This window comes from Scardinius erythrophthalmus (assembly GCF_964197995.2).
Source record: "Scardinius erythrophthalmus genome assembly, chromosome: 11".
Classification (NCBI taxonomy): Eukaryota; Metazoa; Chordata; class Actinopteri; order Cypriniformes; family Leuciscidae; genus Scardinius; species Scardinius erythrophthalmus.
The window spans coordinates 24,778,906-24,798,614 of record NC_138231.1 but is presented as its reverse complement, the minus strand read 5'-3'; the positions used below and the strand labels follow the sequence as shown (position 1 = coordinate 24,798,614).

Below are 19,709 nucleotides of genomic sequence, written 5' to 3'. Positions count from 1 at the left end.
AGCTAAAAACTCAGAGTCTGAAATATCCCAAAAATCCACATTCAAACCAAAATATCTGACTTTCTTTTGCTCTGAGCTAATGACTGTTAATTAGAAAGTTGTCCGGCTCGGTGAGACCAATATATATACTCATGTTTGTAACTGTTGGTAAAACTAACCCCCCCACTTTTGTCAAAAGCATGTTGAAAGTGACACACTTCCTGCTGCCAGTTGGTGGCGCTATAACTTTGACTCACAATAGTTACATCCATCTGATCGGCCTCTTATCACAAACACACTGCTGAAGTTTCATCAAGATCAGTTAATGTATGCAGAAGTTATAACACTTCGTGTCTCTCTTTTCTCGCCATAAATTCATTTCCTCGCCACGGCCAAACCGTTCAAGATATCAAAAATCCGTCCGCAATTTAGCATCCTCAATGCCTTGACTTCACGCTGACCGAGTTTGGAGGCGAATCGATGTATTTCCTAGGAGGAGTACATTAAATTCCACAGCAAGCGTTTCCAAACAACCCTAAATAGCCGACTTCCTATTGGGCTGGCGTAAAACTTAGAGCACGAAAGTTGTTCGGCCCAATGAGATCTATATGTGTACCGAGTTTCAAATTAATTCATGCAAGTGTGTTTGATATATGGACCAAGTTTTAGAACCCCGTTCAAGGGGGCGCTGTCGAGCCCCCCTGCCACGCCCGGCTACCAGATTCAGCCCCGCCCTGATGGCCGCGGGTTCTGACCTGTGTGCAAAGTTTCAAGAGTTTTCAAGCACGTTTAGGGACCCAAAAGCCCCAGAAACCTTGAAAAACAATTGAAAAAGTAAAATCTCACTCAACTGACAAATCACCCCCACCCCTCACACACTCAGAGACAGAGAGAGAGAGAAAATTCTCCAAAAAAATCACATTCAAACCAAAATATCTGACTTTCTGTTGCTTTGAGCTATTAAGTGTAAATTAGAAAGTTGTCCGGCTCGATGAGAACAATATACATACCGATTTTGGTGATTCTAGGCAAAACTAAGGCCCCATTTTTGACTAAAGGTGGCGCTACTGAGCCATTCCACCACGCCCGTTTTTGAAACTTTGCACATGTCTACAGGCTAATAAGTGTGATGTGTCTGTTGAGTTTCATGCAATTTCAAGTATGTTAAGAGTCTCAAAAGCATCAAAAAAGAATAATAAAGTTTGATGCGTTGCCATGGCAACAGTATCTAAGATATCAATAATCCTTTCACAGGTCTACATCTGCCGTGTGTCTACATTATACACATAAAGTTTGAAGCAAATCGGGTAAAAATAAGAGAGTGATTTCAAAGCATTTTGAAAGTGACACACTTCCTGCTGCCAGTTGGTGGCGCTATAACTTTGACTCACAATAGTCACATCCTTGTGATCGGCCTCTTACAACGAACACACTGCTGAAGTTTCATCAAGATCAGTTAATGTATGCAGAAGTTATAACACACTTCCTGTGTCCCATTATTCGCCATAAATTCGTTTCCTCGCCACGGCCAAACCGTTCGAGATATCAAAAATCCGTTCGCAATTTAGCATCCTCAATGTCTTGACTTCATTCACACCTAGTTTGGTGGCGATCGGATGAATTCCCTAGGAGGAGTATTTCACATTCCATTGTATGCATTTTCCAAACAACGTATAATAACCGACTTCCTGTTGGGCTGGTGTAAAACTTAGAGCACGAAAGTTGTTCGGCCCGATGAGATCTATATGTGTACTGAGTTTCATATTATTACATACAAGCGTGTTTGATTTATGGACCAATTTTTCTGACATAATTCCAGGGGGCGCTGTCGAGCCCCCGTGCCACGCCCGGGTACCAGCTTCAGTCCGGCCCTGATGGCCGCAGGTTCTGACGTGTGTGCAAAATTTCAAGAGTTTTTGAGCATGTTAAGGGCCCCAAAAGTGCCCGAGAAGTAGAAAAAAATAATAATAATAATAATAATAATAAACAATAATCCTACCGAAAACAATAGGGCCTTCGCCCTTTCAGGGCTTGGGCCCTAATAATAATAATAATCCTACCGAAAACAATAGGGCCTTCGCCCTTTCAGGGCTTGGGCCCTAATAATCCTACCGAAAACAATAGGGCCTTCGCCCTTTCAGGGCTTGGGCCCTAATAATAATAATAATCCTACCGAAAACAATAGGGCCTTCGCCCTTTCAGGGCTTGGGCCCTAATAATAATCCTACCGGAAACAATAGGGCCTTCGCCCTTTCAGGGCTTGGGCCCTAATAATCCTACCAGAAACAATAGGGCCTTCGCCCTTTCAGGGCTTGGGCCCTAAATATAGCTGCGAGCAGCGATTGCGGGCCCAAGCCGGTGGCACCGCCACCCTGATGCCTTTAGTTACACTAAAGGCACCGGGGTGGCGGTGTCACCGGCTTGGGCCCTCCATCGCTGCTCGCAGCTATATTTATATATATATATATATATATATATATATATATATATATATATATATATATATATATATATATATATATATATATAGACACACACACACACACACATACATTGATATATATATATATGACAAGTAATATTCTTTGTCTTGTCACTTAAATAAAAAAAAATATATATATATATTCTTTTTTTTCCACTATTTTTAATATATATATATATATATAATTATATTTTTTGGATGCTAAACTATTGTTTATTATATGCTTTGTACTTCACTCACGTTCCAATATCGAAGGGAAAAATTATCCTCTTCACATGCGCAAAAATGTGCTTGGAAAATTCAGAGTGGAGCGGTGCTTACTGTGAATGTACGAATTGTACTACTGACTATTTAGAGCAGTGTAATTTTTATATATTAGGTTGACCATTTTATTATTATATTTTATTAAGGCTATAATGAACAGGCTGCAATGTCAAGATTGCAATGCTGGAATGTGTGTGTGTGTGTGTGTGTGTGTGTGTGTGTGTGTGTGTGTGTGTGTGTGTGTGTGTGTGTGTGTGTGTGTGTGTGTGTGTGTGTGTTCATGTTTTTCTATCCCGGTGGGGACTTTAACCTGAATGCACACAGACTCATGGGGACCAGGCTTATTATAGTTTTGCATTTTTCATTAGTTTTTATTTTTATTTCGTTTTGACTTTTTGTTTTCAAATTCAGTTTAGTTTTAATTAGTTTTTAAAGTGGGTTTGCTAGTTTAGTTTAGTTTTTATTTTTTGAAAATGCTTAGTTTTAGTTTAGTTTTTATTAGTTTTAGTGTTAGTTTTAGTCTTTTTTTGTAATTTGGGTTATTTGTCAGGGGCAAGATTCAAAAAGGTCGGAAAAAGTATTGTGTAATAATAACTCAACAAAAACATCATACAATTTTAGAAAATAGCCAATAGCCTACTCATCTGGATTTAAGCAGCAAACATTCAGTGTAAAAGTAAAAAAATGACATAACATTATTTTATATTTGAATCACAGCTTATAGTGTTTTGACATCGACAACCACAACCAAAAAGTGCATTTTACCTCAAACTTGCGACTAGTTAACTTTCTAAAGAAGGCCAATCGCTTCTCGGGTCGACATTAACACACTGACAAAATTATATTCAGAATTTAAAATATTTTTATACCACTTTTTAATGTGTGATTGTGTAAAGGTGTTCACGAGATAGAGATACCAACCTTTCGCGAACTTGCTTTCAACGTCGAACGAACACTCGTTCTCATGGAGACGCGGTGTGCACGGAGGGGAGGGGCTGTGTGTGTGTGTGTGTGTGTGCGCGCGCGCATGTGAGAGACGCATGGGGAAAGGAAATGCAGCTTAATGAATACGCTGCGTGTTTTAAATAGCGTTAAAAAATGAAAGACCTTGACAAAGACGAAAACTAAGGACATTTACTCTATAATTTTATTTTATTTTAGTTAGTTTTGCCAAACACACATTACAGTTTTAGTTAGTTATCGTTTTTTTGCAATGCCTCGTTTTTATTTTTATTTCAGTTAACGACAATGTTTTTTCCCACCTAGTTTTCGTTTTTTCGTTCGTTTTCGTTAACGATTATAACCTTGATGGGGACTCGTGTCACAGTGGGGACCTAAATAGAGGTCCCCATGGGTAAACAAGCTTATAAATCATACAGAATGAGTTTTTTTGGAAATGTAAAAATGCAGAAAGTTTTCTGTGATGGGTAGGTTTAGGGGTAGGGTTAGTGTAAGGAGATAAAATATACAGTTTGTACAGTATAAAAATCATTAAATCTATGGAGAGTCCCCACAAAGATAGTAAACCGTGTGTGTGTGTGTGTGTGTGTGTGTGTGTGTGTGTGTGTGTGGCGTGGGCGCGATTGAACAGTGGACACATAAAAACATACTCCGTCATTATACAGGACAACATTCAAACTGCAAAGTGTTAACTTATATTTGTGTACAGTCGCAATAAAACACAACATTGTGCTTTTGTAAAATAATTTCAAGCAATCCACCCCCCGAAAGGCGCTAATTTTAAAATTAAACTAAAATGCTCATGGCTGCACGGGCATTCATAACGGTGTGCGTCCACGGCGAGGAACGAGCAGAACAGAGTGAACGTTTTTCAGTTAATTCCTACTTCCATAGGAATTCATTTGAAACGCTCGCTCAACCACTATTAATGTCAGTGCGAACGAACATATTTTACTTTCGTTTTTAAGTTGGCGATTCAAAAGCCCCCAGCGGTGTCACACATCGATTAACCGGTGGTAAAATATTCTCACCGTCACATATCTAGTATATTTTTATGTAGATACAATAGGCCTACCTGATTTTGAACAAAAGAGGGCAGTATAGCCCTATGTATGACTTGACTTTTATGGGACTAAATAGTACAATTACTATTTTTAAACTTATAAATATTTATTAAATTGAAAAAAAAAAAGAATAAAATGGGTTTAGTTGTGATATTTTTATACTTTTATATAGAAATAAATGGTGTTTAATTACATTTTTAGAAGATGAGGCTTTTAGTGTTTCCTTTTTGTACATTACTTTAGTCCCTCACTATAGCAAAACCGTTTGAGATGTTTAATATCCGTTCACAATTTAGCATCTTTAATGTATCTTTATCATTTTGAAAAAGTTTGGTGTGAATAAAATAAACCAGTTAGGAAGAGTAACTAAAAACTCATAGTCTGAAATATCCAAAAAATCCACATTCAAACCAAAATATTTGACTTCCTTTTGCTCTGAGCTAATGACTGTAAATTAGAAAGTTGTCCGGCTCGGTGAGACCAATATATATTCTGATTTTTGTAACTGTAGTTAAAACTAACCCCCCCACTTTTGTCAAAAGCATGTTGAAAGTGACACACTTCCTGCTGCCAGTTGGTGGCGCTATAAATTTGACTTACAATAGTTACATCCATCTGATCGGTCTCTTACCACGAACACACTGCTAAAGTTTCATCAAGATCAGTTAATGTATGCAGAAGTTATAACACTTCGTCTCTCTCTTTTCTCGCCATAAATTTGTTTCCTCGCCACGGCCAAACCATTGGAGATATAAAAAATCCGTCCGCAATTTAGCATCCTCAATGTCTTTACTTCATGCTGACTGAGTTTGGAGGTGATTGAATGAATTCTTTAGGAGGAGTACATCACATTCCACAGCAAGCGTATTCCAAACAACCCATAATAGCCGACTTCCTGTTGGGCTGGTGTGAAACTTGACAGAGGGAAAGTTGTTCGGCCCCATGAAATCTATATGTGTACCGAGTTTCATATTAATTCATGCAAGCGTGTTTGATATATGGACCAAGTTTTCAGACCCTGTTCAAGAGGGCGCTGTTGAGCCCCCCTGCCACGCCCGTTTCTGAAACTTTTCACATGTCTACTGGCTAATAAGTGTTATGTGTCTGTCGAGTTTCATCCAATTTCAAGCATGCTAAGAGTCTCATACGCATCCGAAAAGAATATTTAAATTTGATGCGTTGCCACGGCAACAGTATCTAAGATATCAATAATCCTTTCACAGGTCTACATCTGCCGTGTGTCTACATTATACACATAAAGTTTGAAGCAAATCGGGTAAAAATAAGAAAGTGATTTCAAAGCATTTTGAAAGTGACACACTTCCTGTTGCCAGTTGGTGGCGCTATAACTTTGACTCACAAAGGTCACATCCATGTGATCGGCCTCTTACAACGAATACACTGCTGAAGTTTCAGCAAGATCAGATAATGTATGCAGAAGTTATAACACACTTCCTGTGTCCCATTATTCGCCATAAATTTGTTTCCTCGCCACGGCCAAACCGTTCGAGATATCAAAAATCTGTTCGCAAGAATTCATCCTCAATGTCTTGACTTCATTCACACCGAGTTTGGCGGCGATCGGATGAATTCCCTAGGAGGAGTATTTCACATTCCATTGTATGCGTTTTCCAAACAACGTATAATAACCGACTTCCTGTTGGGCTTTTGTAAAACTTAGAGCACGAAAGTTGTGCGGCCCGATGAGATCTATATGTGTACCAAAGTCCTTTTAGGCAAGTCGTGCCACTCGGCCGCCATCTTGGCAACGCCTCCGGGCAGCTATTTCGGACTAACAAGACCAGGCTCCTATCTAAATGAATGGGCAGAGAGTCAGAACTTTACTTTCACTGGTCACTGGGACATAAAAACTGCATGTATAGAAACAGCAGTAAAATATGATAAAAATCGCTGAAAAAGTTTGATGACTTTGCCCCAAAATAAGGTTTAAAATGCCTTTTTCCCCACAGGTTATACCTTTACTACGCATGCGCAAGGGTTCACGTTCAGGACACCAAACTTCATTTACGTCTCTATCCAGAATGCCGGTGTTGTGCCAAGCACTTAAACAATTATATGTATTTAAATGTCTGAAACCTAAAAAAAACATTATGTGGTTAAAACACTGAACAGTTGTGATAGAGATGACAAGCGCTGAGCGCGTCCGTCTTTGGCTCAGCGCCAGCCACAGCGCGAAAGCACAGGTTGAATATGGCAGTTATGTCACGTCACTGTACATTCGCTCCTTAGTGGTCAGCTGCTGACTGTTAAAAGCAGATGATTGGCTTTCCAGCGGGAGGGGCGGGACATGTGCATACAACCGCCATCTTTGCCGTTACGGGTTTTCCTTATATAGTTGTATTGAGGATTGAGGAAGTGGCATGTCTCATATAAATTGTCTCTGTGTGTACTGAGTTTCATATTATTACATGCAAGCGTGTTTGATATATGGACCAAGATTCCGGACCCCATTCCAGGGGGCGCTGTCGAGCCCCTTTGCCACGCCCAGGTACCAGCTTCAGTCCGGCCCTGATGGCCGCGGGTTCTGACCTGTGTGCAAAGTTTCAAGAGTTTTTGAGCATGTTAAGGGCCCCAAAAGTGGCAAAAAGGCAAAAAAAAAAAAAAAAAAAAGAAAAAAAAGAAAAAGAAAAAAAATAATCCTTACGAAAACAATAGGGCCTCCGCCCTTTCAGGGCTTGGGCCCTAATAATCCTTACGAAAACAATAGGGCCTTCGCCCTTTCAGGGCTTGGGCCCTAATAAAAAAAAATCCGTTGAACTGATAGGCTCATTCACTGTTTATTCGCGAGTGTTGTGGAGAAAAAGAATAGCATCCACTGTTGAAGGCTTCAGGCTCATTGTTTGTTGTGGTAATCAAATCAAAACTCTTTCAAAATGCAGCTTTTCCTGAAGTATTGGGAACTTTTCGTAACTCCCCACACTCCAACTTCTCCCTGATGCTCTACATGGTCAACTGTCACCTAATGCATTGCACGCGCGTCGCGTTACTCGCGTAATCGCATAATGCGTTGCATATTTATAATATTATCAATATAACAATATTTCATACAGTAGCCTGCGCTCTGCACATATATTATGGGCACAATGAAAGGAGAGAAGCTAAATGAGCCCGAGTCTGACCAAAGCCCGATCTGTTAAAAAAAATGTCCCGACTGCTCCCAATAAGTGACAAAATAACGGCAACATTTTCCTATTTACATGTTGTGATTTGTATAGTCACAGCGTGTACAAATAACAAGGTCACATGAGACAGACATCTTCTAACCGTATACATACTGGGAACTATAATATTCTCAGAAGACGATGCACTGCTACTTGGGCAGAGTGATTTGCTCGCAGCACCTGAGAAGCCCCGTGGTGAGGAGCATGGAAAGACGTTCCTATTTTGTTCCCCAAAGTGTTGTCATACGATGCAGCACAAGTTCCCTCAAAAAGGGAATGTCTCAGGGAATTTCTCCATCAACAAGATGCTGCATCCCTTTGCCATAATTCCTGCATGACTGGGCCATTGCCCAAAGTGTCATCATACAACGCAGCGTCTCGGTACCTTCTCAGGGAACCATGGTTACATGCGTAACAACACATACATGGTTTCAACACTATTGTATTTAAAATTTATACAAAATTCTGTTAGTTAAACGTCTCGGTTACGTATGTAACCCTCGTTCCCTGAGTAGGGAACGGAGACGTTACGTCGGATGACGACGAATGGGGTTTCGCTTAGAAATCCTATCATCTTCGAGTATTAAAACACGAGCCAATGGCAAAGAAATGCCATGGGTCTGCGGAATTTGCATAGCGTACCTCCGCCCCACCCTGGGGGTATATAAGGAAGTCGCTGGCAACATGCAGATATGTCTTCGCTGAGGAGCCGAGACTGAACTCAGGCGTTCCAGCGGTACAGCGGAAGTGGCAGGGAGACGTAACGTCTCCGTTCCCTACTCAGGGAACGAGGGTTACATACGTAACCGAGACGTTCCCTTTCGTTGTCACTCCGAGTTACGTCGGATGACGACGAATGGGGTTCCCGTATAATCACGCCACCTCTCGACTGTCTACCAGTGCCCTGCGTAAGTCTGAGCTCCCTGTCGTGAAACTAGCACGGACGAAGGAGTCCTACTTAACACAGGAATACCAAGGTACACTGGGAAGCATATCCAGTGGAAATATGCAATCATGCCCAACCCGAAGGGGGGGACTTGGAATACACATATGACCCCGAAGGGCTGCATACGGAGTAACACTGGGGTGTCCAGCCGCAGGTGGAATATTTCAACCCCAGGGGTGGCAAGGTGGCTTGCCAAGGGAAAGACACATGCTCAAAGAGGCTTACAGTGGAATACACATGTGGGGGTCGCCCGAAGGGAACCATGCACATGGTGGCACCTAGCCAAGCGCGAAAGCTGCCCGTGGCATAACTCTGGCGTTGACGTCATCAGTGCTGGAGGAGACTCAGGGCTTATGAGGCTCACCTGAGGAAATATCGCACGTATCCCGTCCGTGGAGAGGAATGGCGAGCAAGCGAAGACACCTGAGCAGAATCTAGTACCGGCTAGTTGAAGCGAGTACATGAGAAGAAACTGGCTCTACTCGGAGATTGTAAAATCTCGCAAATGTGTTAGGTGTCGCCCAGCCTGCAGCTCTGCAGATGTCTGTTAGCGAGGCGCCATGCGCTAGAGCCCAAGAGGCTGCCACACTCCGAGTGGAGTGGGCCGTCACACCAAGGGGGCACGGTCGACCTTGCTGCTGGTAAGCCAAAGCAATGGTATCCACTATCCAGTGAGACAACCTTTGTTTGGAGAGAGCCTTTCCCTTCAGCTTCCCACCATGACAGACAAAGAGCTGGTCTGAGGTCCTGAAACACTGCGTTCTGTCTACGTAAGCACGAAGGGCGCGTACTGGACAGAGCAGTGCCAAGGCTGGGTCTGCCTCCTCCAAGGGCAGCGCTTGCAGGTTCACTACCTGATCTCGAAAGGGTGTGGTAGGAACCTTGGGCACATATCCAAGCCGGGGTCTCAGGATCACGTGAGAGTTAGCCGGCCCGAATTCCAGGCACGCTTCGTCAACCGAAAATGCCTGCAGGTCCCCTACCCTCTTGATGGAGGCCAATGCAACCAGGAGCGCTGTCTTCATTGACAGGAACTTAAGCTCCACTGATTGCAAAGGCTCAAATGGAGCACTCTGCAGGGCAGTCAGAACCACTGAGAGGTCCCAAGAGGGTACGAGGGGAGGGCGAGGAGGATTTAGTCTCCTCGCTCCCCTCAGGAACCTGATGATCAGGTCATGCTTCCCCAGAGACTTACCTTCAACTGCATCGTGTGTGCGGCAATGGCGGCAACATACACTTTCAGGGTGGAGGGAGACAGCCTTCGCTCCAACCCTTCTTGCAGGAAGGAAAGCACGACACTGATCGGGCATTTCGTGGGTTCTTGTTAGAAGAACACCAGTTGACGAAGAGGTTCCACTTCAACGCATAGGCATGTCTCGTGGACGATGCTCTAGCGGAAGTGATGGTAGCCACCACCGCTGGTGGTAGGGTACTCAAACCTGCCTCGTCCCGTCCAGAAGCCACACGTGGAGGTTCCAAAGACCGGGACGAGGGTGCCAAAGGGTGCCCCGTCCCTGAGAAAGGAGGTCCTTCCTCAGAGGAATTGGTCAGGGAGGTGCTGTCGCAAGGAGTATGAGTTCTGAGAACCAGGTGTGGCTGGGCCAGTATGGGGCAACCAATATAACCTGCTCCTTGTCCTCCCTGATCTTGCGCAGGGTCCGCGCAAGAAGGCTCACTGGGGGAAACGCATACTTGCGTAGGCCCCGCGGCCAGCTGTGCGCCAGTGCATCCGTGCCGAGCGTGCCCTCGGTCAGGGAATAAAACAGGTCGCAATGGGACGAGTCGTGGGAGGCAAACAGGTCTACCTGTGCGTCGCCGAACTGATCCCAAATCAGCTGAACCGTCCGGGGATGGAGTCGCCATTCTCCAGCGAGAGGCTGAACTCGAGACAGCTCGTCGGCCGCCTGGTTCAGGTGTCCCGGGATATAAATGGCTCGAAGCGACCTCAGATGCTTCTGACTCCATATGAGGAGGTGGCGGGCGAGTTGCGACATACGGCGGGAGCGTAGACCACCTTGATGGTTGATGTACGCTACTGTTGCGGTATTGTCTGATCGGATTAGTACGTGCTGACCCCTGAGCAACGCATGGAAACGGTGCAGGGCGAGACGTACAGCCAGCAACTCGAGGCAATTGACATGCCAAAGGCGCTGGGGTCCTGTCCAGGAGCCCGCGGCAGCATGTCCATTGCACATGGCGCCCCAGCCCGTGGTGGAGGCATCTGTTGAGACAACAACATGCCGGGAAACTCGTTCCAGGGGCACTCCGGCCCGTAGAAAGCTGAGGTTCGACCACGGGGTGAAGGTCTGACGGCAGGCCGGAGTCACTGGGACCCGGAGCTTGCCGTGTTGCCATGCCCACCTCGGGACTCGATCGCGAAGCCAAAGCTGAAGCGGTCTCATATGAAGCAATCCGAGCGGCGTTACTGCGGCTGCGGATGCCATATGCCCCAGGAGCCTCTGAAAAAGTTTCAGTGGGACCGCACTCTTGCCCTCGAACTGGCGAAGACAAGTCAGCAGTGACTGCGCGCGCTCGCTCGTAAGCTGCGCGCACATGGCGACCGAGTCGATTTCCATACCGAGAAAAGAGATCCTCTGCACTGGGCAGAGTTTGCTCTTCTCCCAGTTGACCCGAAGGCCCAGACGAGCTAGGTGCCGGAGCACAAGATCCCTGTGTTCGCAAACCTGGTCTCGAGAGTGAGCTAGGATCAGCCAGTCGTCGAGATAGTTCAGGATGCGAACCCCGTGTTCCCGGAGGGGAACAAGGGCTGCCTCGACGACCTTCGTAAAGACGCGAGGAGACAGGGCTAGCCCGAAAGGGAGAACCGCGTACTGGTATGCCTGCCCCTCGAAAGCAAACCTAGAAACGGTCTGTGTCGAGGTAAAATGGAGACATGGAAGTAGGCGTCCTTCAGGTCGATCGCTGCAAACCAATCCTGTGGCCGCACACACTCGAAAATGCGTTTGGCCGTGAGCATCTTGAACGGCAGCCTGTGGAGGGAGCGGTTCAGGACGCGCAGGTCCAGGATCGGTCGTAACCCACCCGATTTCTTCGGAACAATGAAGTAAGGGCTGTAGAAGCCGGACCTCATTTCGGCTGGAGGGACAATCTCGATCGCACCCTTCGCCAGTAGGGCGGTGACCTCCGCTCTCATGACAGGGGCATTGCCACCGACCATAGTGAAGCGGACTCCGCTGTAGCGGGGAGGAGATCGCGCGAACTGAATCGCGTAGCCGAGCCTGATGGTTCTCGCGACCCAGCGGGACAGTCTGGGAAGCTCTAGCCAGGCTTCCAGAAAGTGCACCAGCGGGGTCATACGGACCACAGACGTTCCGTCGGGGGTGCAGCGAGGCGGAATGACCGGCCCAGGCGTGGGTGGCATAGCGGCCCAGTGCGGGGGCACGGTCATTAGCCGCGTCCTGCCAGAGGAGGCCAGGGGAGGACCAGCGTCCCACGGGGGCGTGCTCTGGCAGGGGTCTGGCGACAGAGGGGGATGAGAGGAGCGTGGCCCGTGGGCGGCGCGTGCTGTCATCCACAGCCTCTTGGGGATCAGAGAAAGAGCATAAGTTCTTTTGTAGAGATCTTCACCTAGCCCTCAAGCGGGGGAAGGAGTGGTCCTGCTACCAGCTCCTGAAGAACTGAGCCCTAACTCCAAGCTGCCTGTCTCAGGTTTGTGCTGCTCAGCCAGGTGTTAGCCGGCTAAGGGGCAGAGACAGGCGGTGCCAGCCTCCAGCGACCCCCTTGTGCTCAGGCCAGTGAAGGCTCGAGGGAAGGAGCCGCAAGGAGGCGGCGTCGGCGGGAAGCAGACTAAGCAGACCACACCGACGGATGACCGTCAGTGCAGAAGCCTCAGTCTGCTTGTGGATTGATCGAAGACTGTTGGGCGCAGTCCTCAACCACCCCGCCGACCAGGCTGCCCGCCTCAAGGTGCTGTTTAGACTGGCGTGGCAGTCTAAGGGGCGGAGACGGGCAGCGCCGCCCTCCTGCGGCTTCCTCCTGCTCAGGTCCGTTTGCAGGCCAGAGGGGAGCAGCCGCATGGAGGGGGGCTTGGCGGGAAGCAGACTGAGGAGGCCGCACGGATGGATGACCATTGGTGCCGGACCCGAGTCTGCTTCAGGTGGTCGAAGCCACACCGCCAAAGAGCTCAGCCTGGGACATGGGGGAGCTGAGAAAAAGAATTCTCAGACCCTGCCACATCAACCTGGCTAGGCCCATGTCTGGACCACATAGTGGACATCACCTGACCCAGGATCACGCAGGTACCGATGTCGCCCGAGAGCGAGGTCAGTAGTGTGCGTGGCGGAACAACCAGGCCGGGCATGGGAGGCACAGCGTCCCAGCATAGGGGCGTGGTTAGAATTTCCGCGTTCTGCCAGGGTTGGCCAGGGAAGGACTAGCGTTCCACTGCGGCCGGTTCGACAGAACTCCCGGGACAGCACTGCATCGAAGGCGCAGGCGACACACAGCACTGCATGACCGTGCCACTATAGTGACAGGGAACATACAGACCATGATCGCCATGCGATCGAAGCAGCGAAGGCGGAGGACACCCGCGGGCCGCGAAAGTCACGTGGAGTTTCGCGCAGCGCAGGCGTCCTGATGCACGTCCGGGAGAAGCTTACAGCGCTCGGGGGGAGGGCGGGGCCACTCCAGCCGATGCTTTCAGCTGCCCGGGAAAGCATGGCTGACAGCTCTGGATCGGTCCCGGCAACGATGGCACTCCCGTGGGAGGCAACGCAGTCGAAACTTCATTTCCAGAGGAATCAAGCCCGCCTTGTGATGCTGTGAGTGCATGGTCTGCGATGTGGAGGGGGGTGTGGCCCGAGGAATTGACTCGTCGGTTGTTGTGCCACACCAAACCCTCAGATCACCCTGGCCACCAGCCAAAGTATCCCTTCTCGAGGAAGAGATAAATTGGGGTGTGGCAGAGGGGACTCTACTCACATGGAGATCATTGAGTCTTGATCTATAAACATCGCGATGGTCATGTTCCCGCAATGAAAACATGACTCATCAACGAGCGCTGCCAAGCGTGATTAAGCCCAACACGCAAAACAGCGCTCGCGACCGTTAGGCAGATGACTGACGCACACACATCCAGAAAATACACGGGCGAACCGTCTTGAAAAAGACGTGCCGCGTGCAGCTCTTTTAGAGAGTGGAAAAGCTCAGCAGAGTGCTGAAGCACCCAGGGAGAAACACACTCACTGTCGGCAGATTACTGCACAAATCAGCAGCAGGAAATGCGATCTCGCTGGAAGCGCCGTCACACCAACACACTGAAGAGCCGCTCGTCTCGAAGAGATTTGAGATGACACTCAAAAGGCTTGTGGAGTGAAGTACTGAACTTGGCTCCGAAGCGAAAACATATCTGCATGTTGCCAGCGACTTCTTTATATACCCCCAGGGTGGGGCGGAGGTACGCTATGCAAATTCCGCAGACCCATGGCATTTCTTTGCCATTGGCTCGTGTTTTAATACTCGAAGATGATAGGATTTCTAAGCGAAACCCCATTCGTCGTCATCCGACGTAACTCGGAGTGACAACGAAAGGGAACCTAAGATTTTTTTTTTTGCCCAATTAAGTAGGACTTAAATACATCTGTATATGTAATTTCATAATTACTTCAATTGTCTTTGAAATATGGTTAAAAAATGGTTATATTACTGAATGTACTGACAAACACTTATGGTAAACTAAAATATAATTTAATGTCAGGTATTTAAATCTATTTGTAATTACACATTCAAAAATGATTAAGGTTGTAATTTAGTATTATTTCAAATAGATACATTATGTAATATTGAATGACACTCTTTATCAAATAACACAGTTAAAAGTAAAAATAAAAAAATAAAAACTTTAAGATATTTTCCTTTGAGATTTAATAATGAATGCATTAGTGGGTTAATAGTAGGGTAATGAGATGGTTTTCATCATAATCATGCTTATTCTGTGACTATATTAATATTGTTGTGTTTTTCGATCACAAAACAAACAATTCAAACTTAAAATATGTAAATTATTTGAATCTTTTGTCATTATTATTTAATTAAGCGAGGATCTTTAATAGCCGCGCTGAGAGAGGCCGTTTCATTTTTATCCGTGTGTGTGTGTGTGTGTGTGTGTGTGTGTGTGTGTGCGTGCGTGTGTGTGTGTGTGTGTGTGTGGATGCATCCACATTCTGCTTGGATCATTAACAATAGATTCATATTATACTTTTTGAAAATCAAACCAATAGTAGATGTGTGAATGTGCTTATTAGTCGTTCTCTATGTTTGTGTGTGGTTTATTTCTGTGTGGTCTTTTTGTTTGGCCTGTTTGTTCTCGTGTTTCAAACTGTGCGTGTGTTTACATGTTCTTGTTTTGTTCTGTTTTATAGAGTTTGAATCCCTGCAGAGAGGAAATGGGGATAATAGATGTTCTGTCTAAACGTAATTACTGTCACTGTGTGATATATTATGAACTTCTCCTTTGTTTATTGCTGAACCAGAAAAGCTTCAAAGCTTTGATCAATTCATTTTACTAGTTGTATCCTCTCTGGTTCTCTTTTGTTCTTTGTAGCAACCTTTATTGTGATGTAATAGAGACTTAATGTAGCTGTCGGGTTTCTGGAGTCACAGTCGCAAACGTAGATAAATTAAGCAAATCCCTGCTCTTTTTAAACGGCTGCCATAAAGCAAACTAATACAAACGCAGAGAGTTGTTACACACAGGAGACTGATGCTGTTTAAAACTGATTTCATGAAGGCTACTCTGCCTTTTGCAGTGTGTGAAAACTGCATTTTTATGTGGTTCATGAATTAAGCAAAGAAATTCATCAACAAACAAAGACTATCCAAAATGTACAGAAGTAATTTATGCCATCCACGTTTGTATTTCTGCAGGTAAGAGTCCATCTCAGGAGTTTACAGCCGTCATTCAAGCGGTCACACCTCTACAGTCCCAACAGCAGCCCATATTCAAGCTGATCCATGCAGTCACCAAGTCCAAGTTCTGTGCGCAGGTGAGAACATGAGAGGAAACTATGAAACAAAATGACAACTCTATACCATTATTATCTATGCTGCAAGTGTTTATCATGTTAAAGGTCATTCACACTGCCAGCGATTGTTTTGCTGGAGGTCACTTTGTCACAATATTGGTCAGAGTTCTTACTGTAATGGCGGACTGCACAACTGGCTATGTTAAATCACAAACGAGATGTACTGCAAGTAAAAATAAAAATATGTCACCAAAAATAATAATAATAATAATTCTATCATCATTTGCTCACCCTTATGTCTTTTCAAACCTGTATGAATATTCTTTTAACCAAATACTGTATATATACATTATTAATAATATACATTTTTATTTATTTATTTTAGTTTATTTCGTTTTAATAATTTTACAAAATAGAGACATTTTGCCTTGGCAACTGAAATACAATGCGTGTATGTGTTGTTGTTTTTAAATATATATTGCATTTTAATTCAGTTAACATTTATCTCATTTCAAGTAGGTTAAGGTTTTTGGTTAACGTTGTTAACGATAATAATCCTGCGGCAAAAACATAAATTCATACAGGTTTGGAATGAAATAAGATTAAGTAGATGATTTTCAATCTTCGATGTGCTGTTCCTTTAGCATTCTGGAGGGGAAAGGGTTGGCATATTAATTGCAGCACTGCCTAATTCATCATATCATGAAGAAGATGAATGATTATCAATGCATGAATCAAACTCATTTAGAATGTCCACAATTTTTGACATGGTTTTCCACACATCATTTTTTATTATGTCCCTGTATGTGGGCAGCGACTAATCATGCGAAACAAGTCAAAAGTCTGACTTTGCAAACAATCAGTATAATTGCGGTATTTGATAAATGGCATATCATGTTATCTTCACTATCTTAACTCCTATTGAGTGCTCCTTTCATTAAGTTTAAATAAACAACTTTTTTTCCTATCAGCAGACATAATATCGGTTTAATTTATATTAGATGGATACTAAATTGTATAATATTCAGTGTCACACAGTATTAATGAGCATGTGCTCCCTTAAAAAGTGTACTTTAGCATACTTAGGAAATATTGTACTTTAAAAGAATATTCTTAAGTGTGAATGATTTTGGACACTTAATTGCATATTAGATACATTTAAATGCAATAAGTTAAACTTAAGAGTGCTTAACTAATTTCTATTGCTATTGTCTTTGAAATAAGGTTAAAGTGTACTGCCAGATGGTAAACTGAAATATACTCTTAATGGAATTACAGATTAGTAATGATGAAGATTGAATTTAGGACATTAGAAATATATTCAAATTGAATGTAATATCAAATAACACACTACAGTTAAAAGTATAATCAAATACTTTACATGTGCATGTTAGTCAAGATACCAAAATAAACACTTCTGTAAAGCATGATAAAATATTATTAAAATGTTTATTTAAAAAGTACTTTAAAGTAAAACTTTATTACAAAGTGCACTTTTTTAAAGTACTTAAGTGTGTTAAGAAACATCATGAAAGTGAAATCTCTTTCAATTAAATTTATGTGGCTTTTAATGTCATTACTGTGTGGAAAATATACTTTTAAGATTTTAAATACACAGTAATTGCACATTCAATACAATTAAGCACACTTAATTATGTTAAACTTTTTCAGAAGGGCTAACATTAGCCTTTATCTCCAAATGCTCTTAATTAACACAGTTTCTAAAAATGAAAAGGCTCTAGATAATTTCTAGTTTGTTTGGAGGCTCTCACGCCTATTTTCTGCACTAATAAATGAGTTTGGGAGTTGTTCAGAAATGTTAATTACTTTTTGCATGTGGGCAGTAATAATTCACACCTGCACCTACAATTTTTTATTTTATGTTTTGCAACCTAACAATGAACAGTCATGTTTTTCACTTGTATTGAAATGTGCAGTGCAGGACATCTGTTTTAATGTGGTTTCAGATTTTAGTGTTGTGGAACTGTGAGAAGCCTCCACCACCCAGAAACAAGTGGCCCTCCATCACAACACCCTTCTCCATCATTGAGGGCAAGCGAAAGGTGAGATAGGTGAAAGAAAATGAGAAAGATGACGAAATTACAGGTTGTATGCAGTTGCACACTTACACCTAAAAAGATTAAAAAAATATGTTTTATTTTAAATGTAATATTTCTATTTGATTTTCATGTAGATGTAATTATATAAGCTATAGATATTTGCAGTTTTGGAATTAAATTAATAATACAATTATAATAAATAAGTGTATAAATATTTATATATATAAGTCATGTTCAATTAACTTCTGGTGACAAGTTTCTACTCAAAGTATAGGTAAGTGAAGTTGCACACTGGTGGGAAGGAATAACCGATAACAGGACAGATGTCACCATTTAAAATCTCTAAAATGAAGAAATTGTGTTTGTAAGTGTGATAACTGCACAGCTGTGTGTGGGTGGTTATGTGAATATTCTGAATGTATCTCATCATTTGCACCTTTCAGACTTTGTCTGCTCACCGTCTTCCCTCTTTGCACATGTTTTACTCATTTACATCTTCTTGTCATGTGTTATTTCAGCCCGTTCTCATCCTAGGGCGTCATATATTGACGCTCTTGACATTTCGTCTACATTGAACGCACATGGCACCCTTTAGCGTCAATATGAGACGCAGATAGAAATGGGCCAGAAGGCGCCTCCTAGCGGTCTAACCGTAACCCTACACTAGACCTAAACCTACCCATAACCGAACAAAGCTCTGCGCATCTCATATTGACGCTAAAGGTTGCCATGTGCGTTTGATGTAGACGAAATGTCAAAAGCGTCAGTATTATGACGCCCAAGGATGAGAATGCGTTGGTTATTTGCAGATACAGTTAGCCTATGAACAAAGTTAATGTGATGGCTCACTCTGTCTCCTCACTTATCCCTTAGTTGTTTTATCTTAGAAGCAACTTTAGCTATTTAGATGTTTACAGTTTTCAAATGGTGTGTAGAAAAAAATATCTTTATTATATGATTAACTAAACTCTGCATAAAACACTGGGTGTAACTATGGCCACATTCAGATTTCTGGGTTTAAAAGAACTTAAAAGAAATGTATGCCGTTCCATGTATGTGCAACGGTCTGGTGTAGTAAGCAACACGCACAAATAAGGAATACTACAGTCTTTTATTATTTTATTATATACGCAGGAGATTGTTAGAACAACACATTACAAACGCACAATATCTATCTATCTATCTATCTATCTATCTATCTATCTATCTATCTATCTATCTATCTATCTATCTATCTATCTATCTATCTATCTATCTATCTATCTATCTATCTATCTATCTATCCATCTATCTATCTATCGTAATAATGTATGATTTGCAAAAATGAAAACTGCTGCTTCTGTGTAGATGAGAGCATGCGCGTTGTGCACACGCTACATTGATTATGGCCAAGCATGCACCCTTAAAATAGCATATGAATAACATGCGCAACACGCCACTGACTTTAAAATAGTTTTTTTCGGTCAGTGGCGCAATTGTTTTCTAAACCTGCAAAATAGCATGAGGGAACGTTTGCTCCGGAACAGACCTCCATCTTGCGCTGAACCGCCCCGGGGAGCACAAGTGTATTTCTTAGTTAACCGACGTGCGTCTGTGGAGGGAAAAGTCCGCTGTGCGCGAGTGCAAAATAGGAATGATACATGCGTCAGTGTACAAAGTCAATTGCGCTGGTTGCAAGATAGGGCCCTTTGTGCGCAACCACTTACGATAATTTTTTTTTATTAAATTCAACGAATCAATTTTTTCAGTGTTGATTATATTTTGTTGCTTGTTGGTCAACATTTAA

The 19,709-nt window shown here is 43.6% G+C and overlaps 1 protein-coding gene across 1 annotated transcript in view; it reads left to right on the top strand.

The window, feature by feature from the left end:
- Positions 1–19,709, top strand: part of LOC308698974 (exostosin-1) — a gene marked incomplete at its 5' end in the record, with an annotated part of 490,507 nt that overhangs the window by 412,031 nt on the left and 58,767 nt on the right. Inside the window, 2 exons of the mRNA XM_081379482.1 lie at positions 15,766–15,884; positions 17,831–17,926. Of these exons, the coding sequence (XP_081235608.1) occupies positions 15,766–15,884; positions 17,831–17,926 (215 nt within the window). The remainder of the gene's footprint in view (positions 1–15,765; positions 15,885–17,830; positions 17,927–19,709) is intronic.